Source organism: Hippopotamus amphibius, chromosome 4 (genome assembly GCF_030028045.1).
Source record: "Hippopotamus amphibius kiboko isolate mHipAmp2 chromosome 4, mHipAmp2.hap2, whole genome shotgun sequence".
Classification (NCBI taxonomy): Eukaryota; Metazoa; Chordata; class Mammalia; order Artiodactyla; family Hippopotamidae; genus Hippopotamus; species Hippopotamus amphibius.
The window spans coordinates 28,400,589-28,412,215 of record NC_080189.1 but is presented as its reverse complement, the minus strand read 5'-3'; the positions used below and the strand labels follow the sequence as shown (position 1 = coordinate 28,412,215).

Sequence of the window (11,627 nt, the reverse complement as noted above, 5' to 3'; positions counted from 1 at the left end):
TGCAACGACTGAAGCCCACACGCCTAGAGCCCGAGCTCCGCAACAAAAGAAGCCACGGCAACAGGGAGCCCGTGCACCGCAATGAAGAGTAGCCCCCACTCACCGCAACTAAAAAGAAAGCCCACGCACAGCAAAAAAAAAAAAAAGACCCAACACAGACAATAAAATAATAAATAAATAAATAAATTTATATAAAAAAACTATAATGAGATACCATTTCACAGGCACTAAAATAGCTACAATCAGAAAGAAGGGTAATAACAAATTAGGGTGTGGAGAAACTGGAACTTTCATCATTGCTCGTGGGAAAGTAAATTGGTGCAGCCTTTTTGGAAAATAATTAAGCAGTTTCATGAAAAGTTAAATGTAAATTTACCATATAGCTCAGCAATTCCACTACTGCATATCTACTCAAGAGACATGAAAACATATGCCAACACAAAGACTTGCATGTAAGTGTTCATAGCAACATGATTTATATCTATTCAAACCTGGTAACAACCCAAATATTCACTGACTACTAAATGTATAAACCAAATATCATATATTATACTTGTGTTGATAAACGTATATTATTATGTATATACATTTTAACAGATGTTTATATATCTGTATGCTAAAATGATATCTTTATGAAGCCCTGTAAACTATGCATATATTTCCATCACATTCATAAGAATATGGGCACATATAGAATTTCAAATTAGCATCTCTTCAGTTTTCAGCCCAGACACAAATCTAGTTGCAAATTCTAGCTCCACCACTTCTTAGTTCTGTGGTCCTGGGCTAGTTACTTAACCTCTCTGAATCTGTACTAGTAAAATATAGGTAATAGTATACACCTTACAGGACTGTGCGATTAAATGAGATAAAATGTATAAAATGCTTAGCACTAGGCTGGCACAAAAGCAGTTCTTAATAAATCATACCCAGTATTATTATCTGTCTTTTTGGAGTTTTATTTGCAAATCTAGTGGTTTACTAATACTCAAGGATGAGGAGAAGGAAGTTATTTTGTGCAGAGGAGAGAGCTACTTCTGCCCTTCTAGCTGTCTGACTCTTTCACTTAATTTCTCGGAGCCTCGGTTGCCAAAATCTGTAAAGAAGGATAACGTAAGTCATCTCCCAGGACTTATGCTTAGGAAAATTACATTCAAGGGCTTTGCAAACTGCAAAATGCAATGAAAATAGAAAAGTGCTGTATTAGTATAGCCTTCTGTCCCCATCAATGCCACCCACAATGTGTTTTTAGGAGAACCAGAATAAGTACTCTAGAGGGATGTGTAGTCACTTCTCATCCTGGAAGGTTATAAGGAAAGAATCTTTTCATGACCATCGCGGCAATAGCAAGTCATTTTAAAAATAAATTTTACCCCCTCGTTGTTTGAATACAAAGTAAGAACTGGGCTACTTCCTATCTGAAGCACTGCCTGCCTGTCCTCAGGAGCTATCAGGCTCAGCTAAATATGTCCCTGGCCAGTGTGTGAATAATCCCCACTGGTTCCGAGACCTCCATCCACCACCGATGTGACATTCTTTGTGTTCAAATGTCTAGCTGACGTCTGATGCTTAAAACAGCCTATGCCTTCACCCCTCTCTGCATTGTCACAGCTTGTATCACCACTCTTAAAAGGCTATCTCAGGCACTCCCAGCACCAGTTGCTAACCAGCCTGCTCACTCTCCTCCCTGCCTGCGGCAGGCTGCCTTGAATGCCTGCTGTTCCAAGCTCCTTGTGAGTCTGACAAAGCAGGGACCATGTCTACCTTCGGCTACAGGAGAGGACTTAGCAAATACGAATCCATCGATGAAGATGAACTCCTGGCTTCCCTGTCAGCCGAGGAGCTGAAGGAGCTGGAGAGGGAGCTGGAAGACATTGAACCTGATCGCAGCCTTCCTGTGGGGATGAGGCAAAAGAGTCTGACCGAGAAAACCCCCACAGGGACATTCAGCAGAGAGGCACTGATGGCCTATTGGGAAAAGGAGTCCCAAAAACTCTTGGAGAAGGAGAGGCTGGGAGAGTGTGGAAAGGTAGGCTTTTGGAATTTTTTTCCTTAGCTACACCCACCCTCGCCACCTAGAACCCGGGAAACTTGTTTTTTCTAACTTTTCTGCCCCCATCATTTTTCTTTTCTTAGAATCCACTTGTACCTGCTATTGAAAATTTTCTCAGGCCAAAATAGTCATCTAACTTTTATGGCCACCCAATGGATTATATGTAAAATTCTTAGTTGGAGTCCTATGATTGACAAGGATAGGATCTTCAAGAAGAAAATAATTCACAAGCAAAGCATGGGTTTAAATATTTTGCCAAACATAAGACTAGTTTGAGTTATAAGTTGGGGATGTGGCATGATATAAATATATACATATATATATGTGTGTGTATATATACGTGTGTGTATGCATATATATGTGTGTGTGTGTTATACATACACATACATATGTATATATAATAAAGTAAATTTATTTTCTTCTATAAAGACAAAAGTGGGTACTCTGGTTGCTTGGACTGTGATGGTGGCCATAGTAAAAATAAGCTTTTTTTCCAGCACCAGGAAGTGTGGGGTGATGAGAAGTACATGGGGCTGAGAGTCAGGGGACCTTATTTCTAATCGCTGCCCTGTGCCTAAGTTGTAAGACCTTGAACGGGTAGTCACTTCTGCAGGGTTCTGTTTCCCATCTGTTGATGGAGGGCGTTGGATCCAGTGTTTCTTTTGTGAATCAAATACCCTTTTGAGATTTTGATAAGTTATGGGCCTTCTTAAGAAAATGCATACGTGCTTGTGCAAACATACACACATTTTACACAGAATTTCAAGATGATGACACAATCCTGACACCCACCTAAGGACCCGGGTTAAGCATGCCTGCGTATATGAGCTCTAGGATTCCTTCCTGTTTTATAATGGCGCTTCTGAGGCCAGGAAATGAGCTTATATAGAATAGAGGTCAGGTCTACTAAGCTCTTGTTCTCTGCCCAGCAAAGAGTTCATTTGAATTTGTCAGACGAATCATTCACAGAAAGAAGTTCAAAAGGCTAGGCTCTGAGAAAATAGTAATGGCAACAAGAATGTTGAAATAACCAATTCCCGAATTTGCGGAAGAACACAGGCCAGGAGCAACCGTTTAAAACCTCTGGGGCCCACCGGAGTCATTCAAAACGGCCCAAAGCCAATGGCCAGACTTCCACAGTGCTAATCTAGGTGCTGTTAGATGATCTTGATGATAGGGTGTGTGGGCCACATTTGTAGCAAGATATGTGTGAGCTTTGTCCATGTCAATCATGGCAGGAAGGGCCGCTGGGGTCAGGTCAGGGCCCGCCAAGGCCACGGTGGCCGGCCTGCATTGAGGGGCTGAAGGGGGGGGGTGAGAAGGAAGGATACACGTGATGGGCCAGGATTTGGTTTGATCAATTCCTCCACAACCATGATTTTTAAGAGTTTTTTCTTTTTCTGATGTGGAAATGTGTATCTGAAATCTGATCAGATATAGGAAGTATGACATTTTCCTAATAGTGCTTAAAGATTTTCCTTAATAAAAAGATTAACATTGCCTTCTAATGTGCAGGACGGACACCCATGGGAGCAAAAACCCAACAAAGGCATTTTAATATCATAATGTCTTGAGATCAGTGGAAAACAAAGGGCAACAGCCTGTGGTCAGCTGTTGTTGAAACCCACTTGCTCCTGCCAAAGGCTTTGCTGATCCCTGATCCCTGCCAATGGCTTATCAGCTCAATTAGAGAGGCTGTGTGTTGATGAAGTTTGATTCCTTTCTCAGCTAGTTAACTTTTCTCCCGCTACCCTTTCCCTGCTGGCCCCCTGTCTCTGGAGTCACAAGAAATGTTGAGCAGAAGCTTGCCCGTGGAGGGGATCAATCCATTTCCACTCCAGGAAAAAGCTCGAGGCAGCTGGCTGGCGGGTGGGTGCGGGAGGGGACGGCCGTGTAAGTGACGAGCAGCCCAGTGCGCACCGTGAGAAGGATACGGGGGTCACGGTTAACAGGCTACTACTGGCTCTGCAAACGCTTATGAAAATCTCGTTCAACAACTATTGAATGACAGCCTCTGCCCACCTGGACTCACACAAACTCATCCTGCATTAAACAGCTCCAAGGGGCCTTGAGACACAAAGGTCTAGCTCGCCTAGCTTGAGTGTCTGTTGGGCTTCAAGCATAGCTGCCAGTGAGTACATTCACATGATTTCACTGGGTTCTTACCTTCCGGACATGAGTACTGACACTAGGAGAGGTTTAGAAACTCATCTGAGAGTAACAGCTTCTGGCTGAAATTCAAACCAAGTTCTGTTGGCACAAAGACAGTGATTCTCAGAATGTGGGTACGTCAGCATCACCCGCGACCTTCTTAGAGCTAATTCTAGGGCTCCCCCAGACCTGCCGAACGAGGACCTCCGGGAGTGGCACCCAGCAGCGTGCGGCCTCACAAGCCCTCCGGGTGACTATGACACGTGCTTGGTTTGAGAACCACTCAACTCTACTGCAGTTTCTTCGAGACACCCCCCGCCCCCCCAACCCCAGAGGTCCAGTGATTTGTCTAAGATCAACCAGCTCTTTATGGGTAGAACCAGCACCAGCACAGAAAATCAAGCCTCTTGCCTCCTTCTTCACGTAATGGTGCCAGGGAGGTGATGAGGAGAAACGGTGGGCCACTCTCCTCTTGTTGCCTTATTCATGCCCTAAGGGTACCAGCATCGCCCCCCAGCACCTCGTGCCTTACTCTCACCTCCCCACTCTCATTCCTGCCGGGATCTGTGTTCACTCCAGAGCAGCGGCAGGTAGGTGATCTGGAACAGCGCCGTCCCTCCAAATGCCGGAATAATTTTGAAAGTAGGCAATGATTGTTTCTACATCCTCCTTCCTCCCTCTCTAGACACCTTTCTCCCTTCTGCTCCTCTTCTCCTCAATGACCCCCTCCTATGGTGACCAACCATCTCAGATCATCCAGAACTATCTAGATTTTAGAACTGAAAACTCTGCTTCCTGGGATGTCTTTCAGTCCCGGGCAAACCCGGACAAAACCTTCTCCCCACCTCAGCCCCATCCGTACTTTTCTCTTCGGCCTTGTCTTGACTTCCAGCGGCTGTTAACCAATGTCAATGTAGAGCCATTCAGTTAACAAATTTTATGGAGTCCCTACTCCATGCTGAGCACTGAGCGAGGTGAACAAAACAGACACGATCCTTGTCCTCACCCCGCAAACAGTCTTTTGGGGAAAATGACAAATCATTAAATGGGTACTTTACTGGAGGAAGTACAACACTGTGGGAACACATCACAAAGACACTCGGAGGAGGTATCAGAGGCTTTCTGGAGGAAATGTCATTTAGATGTTACACAACTCATTGTTCAATAACAGTTTCCAATATGATCTCTCCAGATACATTTAAGGGGAAAACATCTCTTGCAGATAAAGCCTAAAATTCTTTTAAAAACTGGAGGAGTCGTGCTTCCTAGGTGGCGCAGCGGTTAAGAATCCGCCTGTCAATGCAGCGGACACGGGTTCAAGCTCTGCTCCGGGAAGATCCCACATGCCACGGAGCAACTAAGCCCGTGAGCCACAACTATTGAGCCTGTGCCTAGAGGAGTACAATTTAATGGTGGTATGACAGGCAGTATACCTTGAATTTTGAGACAGGCCCCTTTCCTCCAAATACTAAACAACTAAAAAACACAGACTTACGCGTGCATGCGCGCGCGCGCGCACACACACACACACACACACACACACACACACACACACACACACTATCACTCTCCCTCCTGCTCCTGAACAAATGAATAAATTAAGACTGGAGGAGCCATCCCAGGAGCGGCTGACCCCTTCCCCAGGCCATCACTTGGTGCCTGCCACTCCAAACAAGTGGATAACTGGAGGCTATTTTGTGATAGCAACTGGGCAAACAAACCTGGAGACTAGCACAGTGCTTTCCAAAGCTCATTCCACATGCCTTGGGCAACAGAAGGCTGGGGTCAAAAACATTTCCAATGAAAAGGGAAGAATCAAGGCTTTGGGGACAAGAAAGGATCTCAGGGGTGTACAGAAAATAAAGGACTAAAAAGATAGCATTAGAGAAAATTGGACTCTGTTAGCAGTTTCCAGATTTTTATTTTATCAAAAAACGTAGCGAGAAAAAGAAAGAAGGGGTCACCTGAGCTTCTCAGTACAAAGAGTCTTGTAAACAGGAAAGACAAAGATGGAATGAAATTGTGTTTGCCTGAAAGTCTTTCATGATTGATACCTGGTAAATAATTTAAGACCATAGGGCTGACGCAGTGGCTTGTTTCAAGATTTTTCTACTGTTCTCTGCTGTTCCACATTACGGCTGGAATCTAGTTAGTGCCAAGGGCGATTATCTTTCCTACCTCTTGTCTTCTGCAGTCCCGTCGCATTTAACCCTGTGATAACGTGAGATTTCAAGTTGATTTACTGAAAAGGGTGACCTGAATGAGTTTCTGCTTAGAGCTGCGTTTTGACCTGCTTCTGCCCTGAACAGCAGCCCTGCCCCCTCGCTTCTTTCCCCAGAGAAAGGACAGAGACAGCCTCAGCTGTCAGGTGGTATGGGCTCCCTGAGACCCTGTGCTAGGCTCTACCCCAGAGTGGAATGCCCCGCCTCTGTCTACACTGAGACAGGACAGGGCAGAGGGCTCCGGGTTCCTGTCACATAGACTATAGGAGGTAAATTGGGGGAAGAATGTTTGAACATTAAGAGAGGGAACCCCTGAACATCTTGTATATTTTTGTTGTCACCTGAATGTTTGAGATGGAGAAATAAGGAAGGACAGAGGGGTGCTTCCCTAAGGGATGGCTGAATTTGCTAAATTGTAAGTAAATTAGGAGTCAAGTAATTCACAAGAGGTAGTTAAGATAATAAAAATTTTATCAAGGGTTTTCCAGAGCAGAAGTTCTGACTTATTTGTTCACATTGGCAAAATGATAGCAAACATTTATTCAATAAACTGCATTCTGGATATTTATTTTGCAGAAAACAAAAGAAATGTTTGTAGAAAAAGCTGTTGGGTTATGCAAGGAAATGTTAACCCTGGTCACCTGAACTAGAGAGATTAGAAGCTGGAGATGAACTTTTTTTTTTTTTTATTCGGTTGTGCTTGGTGTTAGTTGCAGCAGGCTGCCTCCTTAGTGGTGGCATGAGAACTCAGTTGTGGCACACATGTGGTATCTAGTTCCCTGACCAGGGAAGGAACCTGGGCCCCCTGCATTGGGAGCTCAGAGTCTTAAACCACTGCGCCACCAGGAAAGTCCTGTGAACTTTTTTTTTCTTATGTACTTTTGTATTACTTGCTGTGTGTTACTTTTAAAAAATTTATTGAGATATAACTGACATATCACATTGTTTGAGTTTTAGATGGACAACACGATGATTTGATACATGTATATATTGCAAAACCATGTGTTACTTTTGTAACTTTTAAAAATGTGCTTAAAAATGGCAAAATTAATGATGATACCATACTCTTCAGGTTGCAGAAGACCACAAAGAGGACAGTGAGGAAGAGCTTATCTTTACCGAAAGTACCAGTGAGGTTTCTGAGGAGGTGTATACGGAAGAGGAGGAGGAAGAGGAAGAGGAGGAGGAGGAGGAGGAGGAAGAGGACAGCGAAGGCGAAGAAAGCACAGCTGAAAACGAGAAAGGGATTAATGGGTCTGTACATTATGATGGTGACAATTCTGACAACTCGAGGCCAAAGACATTTAAAAGTCAAATTGAAAACATACATCTGACCAACGGCCACAGCGAAAGGAACACAGAGTCCCCAGCTGCCATTCACCCCTGCGGAAACCCTACGGTGATCGAAGATGCGCTGGAAAAGATTAAAAACAATGATCCTGACAACACGGAAGTCAATCTGAACAATATTGAGAATATCACGTCGCAGACCCTCACCCGCTTCGCCGAGGCCCTCAGGGCCAACACGGTGGTGAAGACCTTCAGTCTGGCCAACACGCACGCCGACGACAGTGCGGCCATGGCCATCGCGGAGATGCTCCGCGTCAACCGGCACATCACCAACATCAACCTCGACTCCAACTTCATCACGGGCAAGGGCATCCTGGCCATCATGAGGGCTCTGCAGCACAACACCGTGCTCACCGAGCTGCGCTTCCACAACCAGAGGCACATCATGGGCAGCCAGGTGGAGATGGAGATCGTCAAGCTGCTGAGGGAGAACACCACGCTGCTGAGGCTGGGCTACCATTTCGAGCTCCCAGGACCAAGAATGAGCATGACCAGCCTCTTGACCAGAAACATGGATAAACAGCGGCAGAAGCGGATGCAGGAGCAAAAACAGCAGGAGGGGTACGATGCAGGAGCCAACCTTAGGACCAAAGTCTGGCAAAGGGGAACGCCTGGCTCTTCACCTTACGCATCTCCCAAGCACTCTCCCTGGTCATCCCCCAAACTCCCCAAGAAAGTCCAGACTGTGAGGAGCCGTCCTTCATCTCCAGCACCGGCCCCTCCCCCTCCTCCTCCGCCACCGCCGCCACCGCCCCCTCTTCCTCCCCAAAGGCTGTCACCCCCTCCTCCTCCTCCACCCCCTCCGCTCCCAGAGAAGAAACTCATCACCCGGAACATCGCAGAAGTTATCAAACAGCAGGAGAGTGCCCAGCGGGCATTACGAAATGGACAGAAAAAGAAAAAAGGGAAAAAGGTTAAGAAACAGCCAAACAATATCCTAAAGGAAATTAAAAATTCCCTGAGGTCAGTGCAGGAGAAGAAAACGGAAGACGGTTCCCGACCTTCTACCCCACAGAGATCAGCTCATGAGAATCTCATGGAAGCTATTCGGGGAAGTAGCATAAAACAGCTGAGGCGGGTAAGTAACCCAAGAGCAGACACTGGGGCTCAGACCTAGTAAAGGAGCCCGCCTTCACCGCACAAGGGCACCAAACTCGCCTCTCAAATACTTATCAATACTTGAAATATTTTACTATGCAGAGCAGGCTACCAAATTTGCAGCATCAGGAGCAGGTCACAAAAGAGCACATTTCCACTTGAGAGAGATGCCTGGTCCACCTTCTTGGCGTCTCCGTCTTTTAAGGGCCAGGCTTGTCTTAAGATACTTCAACCTAAAAAATTCCAAGTTCTTTAATAAGAAAATCAGGGTGTATGGTCTACATTCCAAAACAGATTCATCACTTGTCAAAAATTTTACCACAGAGTTGCAAGTGATTTAAAACCTAATTTATAATATAAAATTTGAATACCACCCAGCAATAGTCTCTATCTGAGCTCTTCCTGGAGAATGCTGCGAAAGACACACTCTACAGATGTTTTTTCTCACTTTATCATGTGTACTGTTTTTATTGAAAGAAAATCCCCTATTTTTGTAGGTGGAAGTTCCAGAAGCTCTGCGATAAAAAGCCGATCTTTAGAAGAGGATGCAGAATTATTCAGTGGTATTAGATAAAATGCATTATGAAATGTTTCTAAAATACCTTCTTCAATTTGAAATGTTCTCTGACTTTAAAAGTAGCCTCACCCGTTAATTCCAAAGAGAATGTTAAGAAATGATCAGCATATTTTCATATTTTTCTTCTATAAATATGAAGATAAACTTCTTTTTTATGTCATGAGATTTGTATTGGCAAGAAGCAGTTTGTTTAAACATGCTCTGAATGTGTTGGTAACTCTGAGCTGTAATGAGTTAATGAAATGTGCTGTTATTTTTGTAATCCCAATAAATTTGGATTGACATTTTTCATTTTTTTAAAACTAATATTTTTTTTGTAAATTGATACTCACATCTGTCAGGTGTGTATGTAACCTTGCTAAATATTAAAAATATTACATTCTCACTCCCAAAAAGGTTTGGGTCCTTAGCATTTGCCTTTGTTTTCTCACGTCTAAGAAAACCTGATCAGAGCTCTCTCTAAAGGTCTAAAATCAAGAACCTTCTTAAAAGTCTTCTTGGTAGTGAGATAAAAGCTTGTGAAAAGACCCCAAAGTGACCATTATCATCCTGGATGCTTTCGGATGTTGGACCCAGGATGTCAGCTGACGCTCCCATATTCCCATAAAGCTGATAGATACCTAGAAGTCATTCAGTCATTTATAATGAAAACCAACTGTTTCTGGTCTGGGAGGAAAAAACAGTTGAAAGTTAGAAGTTTCTTGGTAGAGACGGGATGAGTGCTAGGGGAACACCTGGAAGATAGGCCCCCTGAATTCAGAGCTGTCTTGAGGCTGATGCTAAAAGTTCACTGTTCAAGTCTCCTTTAAGTTCTCCCTGGATGAGCTTTAGTTTAGCGGGTCTCAGCCTTTTTGTGCTCTACGCACATAGTGTCGATGTCAACGTCCGCAACACACATCCAGGGACACGGACACCTGTATTTGCAGTCATTCTATCCCACCTCCCTCCCACTCAAGAAAGATCTGAATTCAGATAAGAGAAAGACCCATCAGAGATTACCTTCATTCCACCATGGTGCAATGAACGTTGTAAATCTCCTCTAAAGCCCTTTGTATTATCTGTGATTAGCAGTGTTTCTTTGGTGTCCTCCAGAATATGACAGTGGTCCTGGAGAGCTCTCTGGGCCACCCATTTAATAGTTGCTCCCTGACTTTGTGGGTGGGGGAGGGTGACTGACATTTTCTGAACTAAGTTGGGTGCTTTTCACTGCAACATTAAAAGGTGCTCTCCCGAGTTAATCTATGAGGATACCTAGGCTCAGAGGAGCTGGGGGTTGCATGGGAGACCGGGTGTTTCAGAAGCCCGTGCCCCTTCTGCATCGCTGCATGTCTCTGCTTCCATCCTGACTCAGACCTCCCGAAGGCTCCCTGTTCCTAGAATAACAGTGGGGATTCCAGTTTCCCTTAGTAGTGATTTCACTATTTTACCCCTTTTCACTAGTGTCCACAAGCATGCTCATTATTGTTGTGCAAAGATAGAAAAGCTAAAATTTAGGGTTTTAAAAATTGTGCATGCGTGTGTGTGTGTGTGTGTACTGAATTAGGACAGAAAGCCGAAACTGACCTTCCTTTCCTCTGAGCTCTGTGTGTGCATGAGGAAGGCGGTTCTTCTGCAGGCGAACAGCTTTCACCTCCATCGTGATGAGGCAGACGGGCAAATGGTTGCTGACAAATGGGGCCTTTGATAAAACCATGTATGAATCCCAGAAAACAGGGGTGTGTGGAGCCGGGAGGCAGAGGCTAGTTCCTGGGCTGCCGGGAGCTGCTTGGGCTGCAGAGCCTGGCCAGGCCATCTCACCAGAAATGAGTGTTTGGTAGACAGATATTCTCTCCTTCGGATTTTTGCCTTGCTGGAAGTTTTGGGGCCTCGGGGGAGAGCAGCATGCCCTTATGAGGCATTTCATAAAATACAAATAAAGATATGCGTCCTCACACGCCACCTACAAAACAAAATATCATAAAGCCCCTAATAAGCCAAGTGTGATGTGGTCAGACTCTAAGTTGGCACGTTTGTCTTTCAGGAAAAGCATTTTTAAGTGTGATTTAAGAACACAGCACTGTAAACGTGCAAGGTGTCATGACTCTTCAGCACAGAACAGAGAGCCTTACTTCATCCTGCAAACTCACAGAACTGGTATGAAAACTAGTTAGTTCATCCTCTATAAAGAGTGCTCAGC

General features: G+C 44.7%; 1 protein-coding gene across 1 annotated transcript; it reads left to right on the top strand.

The window, feature by feature from the left end:
- Nucleotides 1-1,629: 1,629 nt before the first annotated feature.
- On the top strand, nucleotides 1,630-9,733 carry LMOD2 (leiomodin 2). The gene is made up of 3 exons (XM_057730189.1): nucleotides 1,630-2,029; nucleotides 7,499-8,854; nucleotides 9,372-9,733. The coding sequence occupies exons 1-3, from the start codon at nucleotides 1,757-1,759 to the stop codon at nucleotides 9,396-9,398; spliced, it is 1,656 nt and encodes a 551-aa protein (XP_057586172.1). The 5' UTR covers nucleotides 1,630-1,756; the 3' UTR covers nucleotides 9,399-9,733.
- Nucleotides 9,734-11,627: the final 1,894 nt, after the last annotated feature.